This window comes from Prosopis cineraria, unplaced genomic scaffold (genome assembly GCF_029017545.1).
Source record: "Prosopis cineraria cultivar Desert tree isolate PC_DT_omini unplaced genomic scaffold, ASM2901754v1 PC5, whole genome shotgun sequence".
Classification (NCBI taxonomy): domain Eukaryota; kingdom Viridiplantae; phylum Streptophyta; class Magnoliopsida; order Fabales; family Fabaceae; genus Prosopis; species Prosopis cineraria.
Window position 1 is genome coordinate 39,178,365 of NW_026555336.1, and position 15,446 is coordinate 39,193,810.

At 29.7% G+C, this 15,446-nt stretch overlaps 2 protein-coding genes across 2 annotated transcripts; one reads left to right on the top strand and one right to left on the bottom strand.

The window, feature by feature from the left end:
• The first annotated feature begins 1,149 nt into the window (after nucleotides 1–1,149).
• Nucleotides 1,150–2,821, top strand: LOC129311679 (F-box protein SKIP23-like). The gene has a single exon (XM_054954082.1). It carries the CDS (start codon nucleotides 1,343–1,345, stop codon nucleotides 2,456–2,458), a length of 1,116 nt encoding a protein of 371 aa, XP_054810057.1. The 5' UTR covers nucleotides 1,150–1,342; the 3' UTR covers nucleotides 2,459–2,821.
• Nucleotides 2,822–4,868: 2,047 nt separating this feature from the next.
• LOC129311922 (uncharacterized) lies at nucleotides 4,869–6,272 on the bottom strand. The gene is made up of 3 exons (XM_054954426.1): nucleotides 6,000–6,272; nucleotides 5,620–5,884; nucleotides 4,869–5,307 (listed from the first exon to the last, which is right to left on the bottom strand). The coding sequence occupies exons 1-3, from the start codon at nucleotides 6,121–6,123 to the stop codon at nucleotides 5,088–5,090; spliced, it is 609 nt and encodes a 202-aa protein (XP_054810401.1). The 5' UTR covers nucleotides 6,124–6,272; the 3' UTR covers nucleotides 4,869–5,087.
• Between the last annotated feature and the right edge of the window lie 9,174 nt (nucleotides 6,273–15,446).

The following is a 15,446-nucleotide window of genomic DNA, read 5'->3' on the forward strand; positions in this document are numbered from 1 at the left end:
TATCATGAGTCACGACACTGAAAAATTATCGACAGCGTTCCTTGCAATATATATAGGACATTTCACATATTGTACACGAGCAATTATATTAGATCGAGTTAATTCTTGAAATATATCTCCTCATAGGTATATAATCAAATGTGAATCTATGTACCTTCTGGCAAAAAAGAAGAAGAAGAATGTGAATCTACCAGCAAATAAGACAAGAAATATAAATTAGATCGAGTGGAAATTAAAAGGAGAGAAAGATGTAGAACAATTTTTTTTTTTCAAAAAAAAGGAAAACAACTTAGAAAAACCGAAGAAAACAGAAAGAAGTTGAAGAAGGAAAGGAAGGAAGAAATATTGGATACGAAGAAGAATAGAAGAGATGGAAGAATGGAAGAAATTAAATACAACAGTAATGGGGAAGATGTAAGGAGACAATATGAAAAGAGAGGGAAAAAAACTGAAAGAGAAGAAAAAAGATACCGTGTTTATAATGTGGTATAATTTTGACAAATTGAATAATAAAATAAAGTATAAAAGTATCTATCAAAATTCGATCCAATGATAAGTAGTAGCTACGCGTTTTTTTTTTCTTTTTTGTCGTTGAAACTCATAACCCATTTAAACTTTTAATTAAAAAAGAAATAAAATTTTGAAATTGATCAATCAATCTGGATTTTGAGATCAAAGGAGAAACAACTGGTGGAGATCCAAATGGCCGCGAGTGGACACTGTATGTGGGGCTGTTCATGGCACCATCAAATTGCGAGAGGAGTCATAAATGTCGGCTGCTGACTCCAAGAGAACTTTGAGAAGGACATCCTCCATATTGACGAAGTGAGCATCGCGCAACACACAATTCATGACACCTGCCATGCCAAGGAGCCGGACTGTTTTATCGTGTAAAAAAACCAAAAAAAGAAGTTGCGATGTTGTAGAAACCGGACCCAAGAAACGATTGGACCGGTTGAATCATTTAGTGTTGATGGCATTTTCCTACAGGTATTATTTACTGTTTTATTTCCTTCCCAAGCGCCAACTTACTCTTTTGACTTTTGGTCAAACATTCGTTTTGTAACTTAGCGATTAAGGTTGTTCCAAGTTCCAACTTCAATTGCTTTTTTTTTTTTTTGGTGGGGGGAAAAAAGGCAAAAAGCTGTACAGCTACAAGTGTTTTTCAATAAAAAAAGCTATTTTCCTGAGAGATAAAAGTCCCCCCCGGGGCGGACCTGAACGGAAAGCATGACTTCAGATCAGAAGTCATAAGCTCTACTTCCTGCGTAATTTCCGAAACACAGTAACACCCTCAAGTACCTCGGAGCCTTTGTGTTGGAACTCGGAACAACAAATTTCCATGGAGATTCAACTCACGAACGTGCCCGATCAAATGGGTGTCCGACCCAATTGGTGCGATCTTCCGTCGGAGCTGTGGCGGAAGATCGGTAAATCTCTCCGCAATCGCATCGACCTTCTCCGATTTCGCAGCGTCTGCAACTCATGGCGATCCTCAATCCCTCCTTCTCTCCCTAACTCTCCTTCTTTCCCTCTCCAACTCCCCCACCCCATCAATCCCTTCACCGTCGTCTTCCTCATTCAGTCCACTTTTTATCGAATCGAACCGCCCTACCAACCCTCCTCTTCTTCTCCAAAGGGCTGGTTGATCAAAGTAGAAGGAGAATCAAATCCATCGCATTCTCATCCTCTTCGTCTCCTAAACCCGCTTTCCGACCGGCAATTTTCGAACCCTCTTAGCTCTTCGCCGAGAATACTGAATCTGCTGGACTATCGGGTGCTGGAATTATACAAATCATATTGCTTCCAGCAGTTCGGATTCCCCGTAAAGAAAGTCGTCTTCTTCCCGACCTCGTGTTGGTCTGACGGCGAGGATTCTGTGGCTTGCTGTATCTATCTGGAGGGTAAGCTGGCGTTGTTCAAACGAGGAGACAAAAAATGGACGCTCGTGGATGATGAGAATTATTACTACGATGATGTTATTGTGTACAAGGGTCAGCTTTATGTGACAGATAGGTGGGGTACGATATCTTGGGTCGACATATCTTCATTGAAGTTGATTCAGTATTCGCCTCCATTATGTGGTGTTGGGCACAAGAAGCATTTGGTGGAATTATGTGGGAATCTATATGTTATTGACAGGTACTATGATAGTGAACCCAGGAGGCTGAATTATGAAGCAGCGGTCGTGGATTTTAAGGTTTATAGGTTGGATGAAGAGTGGGGGACATGGGTGGATGTGAAAGATTTGGAAGACAGGGTGTTCATCCTGGGAGATAGCTGCAGCTTCTCCGTTTCAGCGAATGATTTTGCTGGGTACGAAGGAAATTGCATTTTCTTCACTGATATGTTCGATGTTGGAAAGTACAACTTGGGTGATGGCAGCATCAAGACATTTGAACTTGATCCGTGTAGTTCAAAACTGTTCTGGCCTCCCCCTTCTTGGCTGAGAATGTAAGAACATGTTTGACTATTTAGGTACAGTACGGGCTCTTTTCCGTCACTTGACTCTCTATTACTTGTTGGACATGTTTAAGCTGTTAAGCGCTGTAGATCGGCTGTAATCGGTGATGCGGTTTATTTATCAAATGTCTCTCTCTTGGATAATAATAATTCATAATAGAATTAGTCTAAAATATGATATAGGAAAAATATAACTAATAATTTTCGCCCTATACTAGCATTTTGGATGATTGGGCCAGTTGAACTGTTGTTACAATGAGTCTGTTCAATTAATGAGTAGAGGGGATGTGGCACATGTGATAAAAAAGGGTTGGGTCTTTTAAACATCATTTCAAAATTTAATTCTTAAAAAAACTCTTTTTAATTTTATTTATAAGATACTTTTTAAAAAATTTATTTAGTCTCATTTATAAATTATTGTACATGTTTTTAAGTAATATTTTTAAAAAAATTATAGACTTACCTTTTATTAAAAAAAATAACATCACATTATTTTTTAAATTTATTATATAAAGACATATTTAAAATTTTACATACTTTTATTTTATATATTTTATTATATTAATATTGATGAGATTGATAAAAATAATTTATAAAAAAAATATATATATATATATATATATATATATAACTTAGAAGATAACAACTCTTTGAATAACAAATTTTTTCTGAAGGGTCAGTGTCATGACTCCTGGATATAAAAATAAAATTAACCATCACAAGAGACTTGTTGGTGCACGACATTGTCAGGGTCCTATCAAGCAGTACTTTTATTCAGTTGCGGTCAGGCAGGCCAACTAGGAATTATTCCTCCACTTCTAAATTATTTGCAGGTAAAATATAATTTTAAATTTTAAATTTTGGTCGCGGTTGATTATTGATATTTTATTTTTTTAATATTTTTATTTTTTATTATTTTAGATCATTTCATAAATAAACTATAAGAATCTTAAAAGAATTTAAAATAATAAAAAATAAAAGTATAAAGATTAAAAACACTAAAATATATATATATAATAATAATTAATAGCAAAACGCAAGCAAAGTATAAGAATTTAAAATTATATTTTTTCATATTTTTAACATATTTTATATAAATAAAAAATAATTAAAAGTAGTTTGTATAATTAAAATTATACAAATTAGATATAAATAGTTTTTAAAATTAACTTGTCTTGATTATTTTTAATTTTCTTTTGTTATATCGATTCTCTTTCTTGATAAGGGAATTTATAAAAAAATAAATAAATATTATTTTTTTTTAAAAAATATCTTGTGTTTAGGACACAGAAACCTTGCAGAAGTTGTGCAATACTAATGACTGGAGGGAGTATTACTAATCAAGAATTGAACGCAAAATATATTGTGATTTGCTATTTTTATTTATGATAGTTTGTATCCGTGGGCATTGTAAAATCTCGAATATTACTATGAAAAAACATTTGATATATTCATGCTCATTTTAAGCCAAGAGGTTTTTCGTTGCAAATGAGTATAAAGGAAATCAAACCAAGTGCAGATAAAAACTAATGTATTGTTGATAATATTTTATGAGCTATATCTGATCACATTTCCAAACTCATGATTTATGATAACATATCTTCTATTCACTAATAAAAGAGCATGTAATCCCCATCCCATCATCACATACTAACGGTGATGTGGCATCATGCGTGCCACTCAATGTTATTTATATTTGGTTGTCTTTGAATCTTTTTTAAAATCAGGTCCAAAAAAAAAAATCACCTTTAAAATGTGTACCCAAACTGTCATTTTCAACACGGGGCTCCTACACTTGGGCTGTGTTTGAATTTTAATTGAAACAAATTAATTAAAAAAATTGATTATTAAAATGTGATGGTGTTTGAATAAATTTTTAAAAATTGATTATGATATTAATTTTTTAAAATGAAATAAATTTTAACTTATTTTAAATGGAGTTTTAAAAATTAAATGAAGTTTGAGAAAATTAAAATGTTTGGATAAAATTTTTTAAAACTATAATTTTACACCTAAAATTAATTCTAAAAGAATATACAAATAGGCCCTAGTTCTGCAGACTAAAGATTCCTTGTGGTACAAATCGGACTGTTGGAAGTAGAAACTCTCTCAGATTCGAACTCGGGACTTGATTAGTGAGAGCAACATGCTCTGACCATCAAATCCCAAGTTCAATGACAAAAGGTTGAGACTTTCTGATTATGTATAAACATCGCTTGTATGTCATTGCTTTAGACAAAAATTGTATATATTTTTTCTGTTGCACTTCAATAACTGCAAGTTGGTCATTGGTCTATTGAAACCCATGAAATCACAAGATTGTTAAACTCCACACTTGTATTAAGTCCAATAAGCAATTAAATATGCGAATCACAACCTTCTATTGAAATCAGGTCGGTCGCCGGTGAACAAAACGACTGAATATATGATAACGATTCAAAAATATCTATTCACAGGATTACACGTGGCTTACCTAGCTAAAAATATAAGAACAGACCTAAAACTTAAGTGGGGAAACAACTTTAATTCAAGTATGAACCAAGAAAAGAACGGTAGTATTTGGCGAGTTACATATGTAACCGGTTGTGATAGTTTCCATTTTGGAGGAGGGTAGAGGGATGATCCTATGAGAGGCACCTCATGGAGAAGGTAGAGATAGGGGAATCAATAGAGGACGGGTGGCACACCCTAGCGTGATCGCTCTCCAATCCATAATCCATCAGGGGACGATATTCCAAGTCTTCATCGTGATCGTACACAAACTCTGGTATTTCCACCTCATTCCTCCTCACCTTATCCCACAGATAGTCCAGCCTGCTCACGTACCTCACCTTCCCGTACAACCTACCATACCCAAATATATCTTTTAAGATAATGTAACAAAAATTTATTCAGATACTATTTTCGTGATCATCTTTGCTTTTTTATTTTAATTAACATATCTTTGAATTTTTCTGAAGTTAGCCAAAAATAGAGGTTTTCTAAAACGACAAAAAAAAGGGTGTTTCAACAAATTTCAGTCTACAAAGAAAAATCTGAAGATCCAATTTGCCGTTAAACGTTAACCTCATAAATGCTTATGTTAGCAAACCTGACGGTACCATAACTAAATTGCGCCAAACTCAAGAGGCGTTTTGAAAATCTGAAAAGCCTCACCCTGCATTGAAGACAAAACGGCCAAACGTGGCGAGGAAAAGCCGTGCCTGGAGGCCTGGGTGCACGAAATACACAGCCTCCAGATTTTCCTTTGCGTTCAACGGAATCGCATCGTAGATTGATCTCAAGTTTGAGATTCCTGGGAAATTCTCGCTCCGTTGAACGCCGGTGTGAACGTACACCACCGAGAATTTCTTCTTCTCCAATTTCGGAAAAATCCTCTGCTCCAAGTACCTCTTCAAAAGGTCAACGCTCACGAGCCGCGCTGGCGCCCGAAGAAAAGAAATCCATCAAGAAAATTGTAACGAAGAGAAAAACGAAAGATGTGATCGAATGATTGCGAAGAATACGAAGAGCGATGACTTGGTGAATGAATTTACCCGGGAAAAACTTGCCGATGATGCGAAGGATCTTGCGGCCTTGCTTGTCCCTGCCTTTGATCTTGAAGACCTCCGATTTGTGGAGTAGCTCTAGTTTCTCGAGTTCTGATATGTTAGCCCTCATTATTTTGTCCTTCTGAGCTGTTCCTCGGTTCTGGAAATTGATGGCAACAGAAGAAATTGGGTCGCGAGATGCTATAGAATGGGATTTGCGTGTAAAAGTGGAGAATAGAAGATGAGAACGGATATTGGATTATTTCGATAGATAGCTTGAAAAACTAACTGATGAAGAATGAAAACTGGTATCTTGATCTTAAATAAAATAAAAATAATCCTATTCTCTTTCAAGCTTCAACTTTATTAAAATTATAAATATATTAATTAAATTTATATATAAATATATATATATATATATATTTTTTTTTTCAATACAGATTTTTTTTTTGCCAATACATTTCAATAAAGATGAAAACAATAAGTTTATTTCAGTTTTATTTTTAGGTAAATGTTTATATATACTAAACAATCATTAAATACCATAATTTACAAAAAAAATCTCCTATTATTATATTTTTTTAAGATTTAGTAAATTTTATTGGTGAGAATAACTATATATAATATCTTAATGCCTTAAATTTGTATGGTTTAGCAAGGTAAAAATAACTAAAATATATATATATATATATATATATATAGCGAAGTGAACCCAAAAATGTAGCATAATATTGTTAAGATATAACAATAAGGACTAAATGTAAATGACAAGTTGGGTGAACTTGTAACACCAAGATATAATCTCTCATAAAAAATAATATAATTTTTTTATGTTGTCATAAATATAAATTAAAATAATTTTAATAAAAAAATTGGGCATGAATTTTAATAGAATTTAAGAAAAGGGTAACAATATCTTAAAAGTCATTGATGAGGAACATACGCAATTACTTAATGTGAGAAAAAGTATATGAGTATTCATAAATTTATTTTTTATGTATATCTATAACTAAACCGTTAAATTTAATATTTAAAAGACAACAATCAATGTCTTTAACTTTTAACGACAAAGATATATTGAAAAAATAATTTTATGAAAACTTGTATACTTTTTTTATTGTTAAATATTTTTTGACTCTAAGTACTTTTATCTTTTTTGTCCTATAATTTAAAAAAATCATATAACAAGAAAAATTAAATGATATACCAATGTCAAGTTCTAGGATACTCATTAAGGCTTGGGCTCATTTAAGCTCTTGATTTCATCTTCAATTGATTTTTTTCATTTATTTTAAATTTATTTTTTAATATTTTTAATATTGCATTATTAAAATAAAATTGTATGAAAAATATACAAAATTTTAATATTAAATTTGTATTATCTTCTTACTCATCACTGGTGACAAGATCTAAACTTTTTAAATTTAAAAGTTTTTATTTTAATTTTATATTTGATACCAATAGATTTGATTTGGATCATTTAATTTGATATCACAAATTACGATTTTATAAACTGACTATAAATATGCTTTGAACTATATAGATATTATCTTATTATATTTTAAACAGTACATCTAATATTAGAATTTGCATATTTTTTGTATATTTTTTATTTTAGTAATATAATATTTAAAATATTAAAAAATAAATGATAAAAATTAATTAAAAATAAAATAAGAGACTTGGATGGGCTAAGCCCCACGTGCTCATCATTGTGGAGAGCCCGGAACGAAGACGCTGATGTACCATTTGGATTTGACTGAGATGACGGGTCATAGAGGCATGTTCCAATATGCATATCCCATTCTATTTTTATTTGAAGAAAATATGATTGGGAGTAGCAGCTTAATAGGCCCCACTTTATTGGAATTAGTGTGGCTTAGATAATTGCACTAGTTGAGTAATCGAAAGTTCAACATCACGTTTGCGCTTGTGACAAGTTTTAAGTTTCCCTAACTTGCTCATACCTGTGATTTTTTTTAATAAAAAGAGCCCATGTTATTGGGCCGAACAAAAAGGAGCCCATTAATTTAAATTATAAAAAAAAAAGATTAACATAATTTTCTTTCTTCATCCACCACTTTCACACATCAGGTGATGGTTGATTAATTTAAGAATGAAATGAAATTTAAAATAAATAAGAGATCATATCAAGTGAAATTAAAAAAATTAAAAACTGGAATAAAATTTGACGTAATGTTAAAAGATATGTGTTATATATTTTAGATAATTTTTAAAGCAAACTGTTAGATTTTTTTTGATTTTCCACATGTATCAAGTAAACTATTGAATTGTATCTTCATCTGTTTTCATCATGTAATTTTTTCTTCCTTTTAAAAAAGATCAATAAAAAAAAAGTCTTAGAATATACGAGAATGTTGTCAAGAATTGTTGTGCAACCTAACATGTACTCTAAAAAAAACTGCCTTATGATGTTTGAAGTTTGAACTAGTTCACTTGATAAATGAACTTCACAGTTTGTAATATCAATCCATGTTTTTTCATTTCACAAAGCAAATAAAACGGGGAACAATCTCTTAAATCGTATTTAGGTTTTTCAAGAGACTAGATTTACAATTGTTGGCTATGGAGATATCTTTAAAAGCGGAAAAAAAGGGAGAAGACGTGAAGTTTCTTTGAAACAAGAAAAATATAAATTAATATAGGTTCGGTAAATGTAGAAGCAAGCTTTGTACACACCTTTTACTAAGATAATTTCAACTAAAGATTATGGAATAGAAATATTTATCAGTGGGTTTCAAAAAAATTTTAAAATTCACTTTAGGATTTCTGAACTAAATAAAAATAAGATGGGTGATTAAAAAGACTGAAATGCCCTTATGTAAAATTAAAAAGTACTTGATTACTACCTAACTTTACTTATTTATTAGTTATTTATAGTCATAATTTTTTAACAATACTTGTAAAATAATTAACTAGTTCATTTCATGACTTTATAATCTTAAAAGCATTGCTTGTTAATTTGATAATTTTATTTGTTAACTACTTGATTTGATTTGTGAATTCTTTGTAAGACTAGTTTACTCGATTTGATTGAAAAGCATAATAACTAGTTATTAATTTTCTCACTTTACTTGTTAATTTATCAATATTAGTTGTAAATTATTTAACTTCACCTGTCAATAATCATACTAATATCATTTGTTAATTATCTAGCTTTTACTTATTAATTTATTAATATCAGTTATAAATTACATGACTCGTTAATAATCATATTAGTTTAATCATTTTGTCCTAAATATAAAATTATTAATTATTAATTCTATAATTTACTTGTTAATTCATTAATATCGGCTGTTGCTCTTTTTTTTTTTTTCCATTTGTAAAAGAGCATTTCAATTTTTTCAGCCACCTATTTTATTTCAATTTAATTCAGAAATCTTGTAGTGAAATTTCAAATTTTTTAAGAATTCACCGGTGAATATCTCTCTTCGACAGACCTTAATTGAAATTCTCCCATTCTTATTCTCTTTTGTATTTCACTCGTGCTTCCCAGTCCATAGATAATATATAAATGTCGTCCAAATTCAACGGGGAGTTCGCCGTGCCATGGTGATCCTTATCATTGGCCACGCTTTTGAAACCAGATGGAAAAATAGTGTTAATATATTTTCAAGCTTTTATTTCCAAAGTACTTTGAAAACGTTTGGGTGATTGATTGATAATTAAACCCAAAGAAAAAAAAATCTAAAACTTATGAAAAACTTATAAAGCCAAGAGCAATGACTGGTACACTGATGAATTCTGAACACAAAAATGCTGGCAAAAATAACGAATTTGGAACTACATCATATAACTTCCTCAATGATATATGACATGGATGAGAAGGCAATCTGATAATCTGAGAGAAAAACAATAAATAATGAGGTGGATGGGAAACATGTGACATGGAATGGCAGAGAAGGTGATGTGTGTAACATCAATTTAAATTTTAATAGTTAATTTAAGTTAATAGAAATTTTTTTTTTAAAAAAATAATATTTAGAGGTAAGAAAATTAGTAGAAAATGATTATTAAATCTAATTTAGGATATAATTCTAAATTAAAAAAATTTAAAAAAATAATTTTATTAAAAAAAATTAATTAAAAAAATTATTAAATTATTATTATAATAAAAAAAAAGGGGAAAAGGTATGCCAAAAAAAAAAAGAAGAAGAAGAGAAAACGAATTTGTTTTCGGCGCCGTATGAATAGTAAATATAAAATAATAATAAAAAAAAGGATAGAGAGAAGAAGAAATAATAAAAAAAAATGTGTGGGACCCACTGAATTTTTATAAAAACTCACCTTCCTTCATTTCCTCATTCATTCCTGCGCCCGAGCTGAGGCGGAGAGAACGCGAGTCACCGGTGCGAAATATCTAAATTTTTAAGGTAAGAGTTTTTAATAGGATATTTAGGGTGTGATTTTAAGCTTTTCAAGACTAAGTAAGTGTTCTAAAATTTTTTCTTAGTCATCCTTCTTCTTTGGTTTCTGAGTTTGTAGTGGTAGAAAATTTAAGATCTGAAGAGGGATGAATTTATGTTGAATAAATATGGTTTTTGAGGTTGTCAGTAGTATAATAAATGTCATAGAGTATAAATTTATTAATGATCTTTGAATTTATGGCTTATGGATCAAATTCTAAACTAGATCTGAAAATATATGTTGATTTATTGAGGTTTAGATGATTATTTGGGATGAGAAATGAATTATTATGGTTATAGGATTATGATTCTAAACTAGAGACTTAATTTTTAATTTTTGAGTATTTTAGGTACGAATTTATAAAATAAAAAAGAAAATTTTGATAATAGAAAATAATTTAGAAGTTGATTTTTAGATTATTAATGTTTATTGATAATTAAAAGAGGAGTTAAAAATTTTACTTAATAGTATTAACTATAGATTTGTATTAAGATTGAGATTAGAAATTATGTTATATTTTTAATTCTATTATTTGAATTATTTTATTAGTTTCAAAAATTGAAACTAATATTTATAAATAATATGTTATTTGTAGATTGTATTACTGGTGAAGATTGTGGTGAGAGAGAAATTTTAAGGAATAATTTATTGAAAAAGCCACAAGGTAACCATGCTTTTAATTTATGATTAGTGTTACTTCATGTTAATTGGGTGATTATTGAGAAAATTATGAATTTTTTTTATTGTATATTGTGCAATATTATTATTATGAATTTGTGTGATTATTGTGGGAGGTGTTGGGAGACTTGCTATTGTTGTTGTATTTATGTGCCACGTGGTATGCCCCTATTGGAGCTCAATAGGTGGTTTGTAAGGGCTCGGGCTAATCTACCTTTGGCCGGGTAATTTAGCACCGAGTGAGGGCTACGGCTCGAGGTTAATGGAGGGATATAAGGATGGTTGTTTGTGTGTATTGTAATATTTCATATATTTGTTGGAATTATATTATTTTTAATTCTCACTTAGTAATCACACAATTAACTGTTTGTATACACTATCATAAATTGGCTTTGGTTACTGGGACTTTTGAGTCTCATTATGTGGTTAACAATTTTCAGAGAAGAGCCACGAGTGACACGTGGAGGAGTCCCAGAGGCTTAGTGGTATAGATCCACTGTCTCTTTTGGGTATTTAATTTATGATTTATAATGTGTTATATTGCCAATATTAGGGCTTTTTGTTTATTGTCAATTATATGAATATATAAATGTAATCATGCCTTTCAAACTATTTCTATTTTTAGTACAATTTGGATGACTGTAATTTTAATATTTGGTTTACTTTGGATTGGTTAAAATGGCATAATTATAAGGCCAAATAACTGGTTTGTGTTGAAAATTTATTAAATTGCTTATTTTACTTGTTGGGAGTATAAGGATGGACAAATGTGATTTAGTTTACTTGTTGGGAGTATAAGGATGGACAAATGTGATTTAGCCTAATGGCATGTGGGAGGTAAAAATTTATCTGAAATGTTATAGTATGTGAGTTGAAACCAATTATAAAATATTTTATATCGAAATTATTGATATAAAAATGTGTTGGGTGGCTGTAACCCAACTATGGTTGAGTTAAATTATTAAAAAAAAAAATTTTGGTGTGTTACAATGTAGACTTTAATGTGGCATTCCAGTTAGCAAATAATGGTCAAATTATCCAACTTAACATTCAATCTTGTTAAACCCTAACTGCAAGGTAAAATTGTATCAAATTAAAAAACGTTAAGGTAAAGTTGTGCCAGAAAATACTTTAGGATTGGATGTGTGTTTGGCTAAAAACTTTGAAGGTATATTTATATCTTAACCTAATAAAATATAAAGAAAGAATTTTTAAAACCTCTAAATTTTTAAAATTTTATTGCCGTTTAGGAGTATTGATTTCATATTAAATTTAAAAAAAAATAATAAAATTATTTTTTATTTAAATTAATATCAATATTGTTTTGCTTTACTTATTCATTCACTTACGGAATGTTTTTCGTTATCCTACTTTACCTGTTCATTTTCCTGAAACAAAATCAGATGAAAATATGGCAATGAACATGAAATAGGATAATGAACAACAATTCATAATTAAATGGATAATATACAGTATAAGAATTAACATACTGTCTTAAGATGATTTAAACACCTAAAATAAAAACAGGTTAAATAGAGTAATTAACAACATTCTATAAGTAAATTAACAATTTAAGTAATACAAGAAACAAGTGTAGCAAAAAAGTTCTTATATTAATTTAAACGGGGAGCAGTTTTATTTTTTTAAAAAAATTAATATCAAATCAATACCCTGAATTAAAATATAATTTTAAAAAATTAAAGGCTTTGAATTTAAATAAGTGTAATTAAGATGTCTTTATCAAAATTCTCCCAAATATAAAACCGTGTTGTTCATAAATTATGAAAAATCGATTTACTTCAATCTCCAGGATAATACTTCCGCACTCATGCAACTCCACGTCTCCTCCTTGAATCAGATCCACAACATCAACCCAGTCACAACAAAGAGATAAATCACGCTCTCCATATTCCCAGGCACTCTTCAAACCGGTTAAGCAAGCCCAAAGAGGGGTTAGTTGATTTCACTTTTAAAAAAAAAAAAAAAAGAAAAGGAAAAATAAAAAAAGAAAGCGTTATTACTGAACAACGTAAGGCCATGGCTGTCTTTTTTTTTTTTTTAATTTGGGCAGTTAGTGCAAAACAAGAAGGCCCAATTTATTGACCAATCTTCAGCCCACGATGCATCAAAGAATGACGTTGAAATATGGTAAGCAAATCAAAGGCCCATTTCTTTCTTCCTTCCATTTTTTTTTGTACGACGGACTTTTTTAACAGATTAAATATAAACATTTTTTTGTTATAGAAATATAAACAATTAAACACACACATCTACCTATCTATCTCTTTTCTCAGCGAAAGATTGACACCCACCTAACCCTTTGCATGTGGCATTAAACTTTCTCTCCATTGTTTTTTCTCTCTACCATTTTTTCACTACAAATTTAAACTATTCAAATTAAATTTATATATTTAAAAAATTATTAACTTTAAATCATTAAATTCAATTTAATGGTCCATATTTGTAGTGATTCCTCCTTTGCAAATGAGGGCAATGGGGAAAGCCAGCTCTTAAACTTCATAGCCTCCTCTTTTAAAAGGGGTGTTGGTTGGTTATGGAAAAGTTTTTAAATGAATTTGATGTATCACATCATTTATAGTTTATCTAATAAAAATATTATATTTATATGACATTAGATATAAATTAATTATGATATTAATGATATTAGAGAGAGTAAAGATAAAAAATTAAATATGCATTTTTTTATAAAAATAAATTTATTAAAAATAATGATATATAATATTTTATTCAATTAAATTGGTGTAATTTGATTATCCACATGTATTCTCCTATTAAAAATAATATTATTGGAGATATTGTTAGGCATTAAGACTTTGTTTGGTATGAGAAATAATGGGTGATGGAATGAAAATAAAGAAAGGAATGATTCATACTCCATTTGGTGTAACAGAAATATCATTCCAATTGAATGGATTGGACCTCATTGAGGTAATTCCCATTCTATAAATAGACCATAGGATTAGGAATGGCTTTGTTTTTTGGGAATTGATTTTTTCAATTCAAAATGTCCCTGGTTAGGATTTTCATTCCATCACTCTCGGAGGGGATTCCAATTTCAACCAAAATCACGTTATTTGAATTTTAAACAAACTGGGGCTAAATATCAAGTCAAAATAGTGATGAAAATCACTCTACGCTTGATTGCACTTGATCTTAGCCCAATGGGGAGAGGCCGCGAAGAAAATATCAAGTTAAAGAATGGTGATGGCCCTGGTTGGTAGGTGGAACGAATCTTGCCACGTGGATGACGAGTCGGAAGGGTTATCCACGACCATGCAAATGACTGGGTGTCAGACGAGCAGCTGATCACTACTAATCTGGACTCAGGTGGTGCGTGGGACCCATGGTTTCTTCCTTTGTTCTTGAACTTCAACCTTGAATGAAATTGGGCTTATCCATACAAGAATTCCACGTCATATCCAATGCGTCCCCACGCTTTCTAAGTCGTATACCCCTTTGTGGATATTGATTAATGTGCTTGCTTTGTATATTTTAAAAAATCAAGATTTCAGTCTTCTTCTACATTATGTTAAAATCAGAGAATATTTACTTTCTTATTTTTTATTTCATATTTTTTTTAACATTATGTCAATTTCTTCCACTCTAAACCTTTTTTTCTGTCCCCTTTTGTTATAGTATTTTCAAACATTTCGTCCCCGAACAAAGAAATACACATAAAAACAAACAAAAGTTACTATAAGTTTTATAGAGATGACCTATTTATAAATAAATTTTACAAAATTTAAAAATTACAACTAAATTTTTTAAAATTTTAGTGTAATTTAAAATTTAAGTAAAAAGATAATAATATTTTTATTCAACATATATACATTATATCAACCAAATAATTTATATATACTTCATTAATAATTTATAATTATAATTTTAACTTTTTATAATTGTAACTTCAAATATTCAACAATTAAACTGATCAGTTTAATTATTAAATTTGTGAAATTACAATTATTAAAATTTAAAATTATAGTTATAAATTATTGATGAAATAGTTATAAATAATTAATATCAAACTTTGTTAGTAACGCATAATTACTTAATTATTGTAAATATAAAATTATTATTGTAAAAAGTTAAAATTATAATTACAAATTGCTGATAAAATAGTTATAAACTAATTATTTAATTGATATAATACATACTTAATAGAATATTATTATCTTTACAATTTACTTTTCAATTACACCTAGATTCTAAAAGATTTAACTATAGTTTTTGAATTTTGTAGGATATATTTTTGAATAAATTAGTTTTACAGGACCTATGTGTAATTTTTTTTAAAAAAATTCGTGGCTCTTTGATCATTTAATT

Coding starts and splice junctions, on each gene's coding strand:
- LOC129311922 (XM_054954426.1), bottom strand. CDS start 6,123: ATGAGGGCTAACATATCAGAACTCGAGAAACTAGAGCTACTCCACAAA. Junction 5,885..5,999: donor CATCGGCAAGTTTTTCCCGG/GTAAATTCATTC, acceptor TTCGGGCGCCAG/CGCGGCTCGTGAGCGTTGAC. Junction 5,308..5,619: donor CGTTTTGTCTTCAATGCAGG/GTGAGGCTTTTC, acceptor TGGGTATGGTAG/GTTGTACGGGAAGGTGAGGT.
- LOC129311679 (XM_054954082.1), top strand. CDS start 1,343: ATGGAGATTCAACTCACGAACGTGCCCGATCAAATGGGTGTCCGACCC.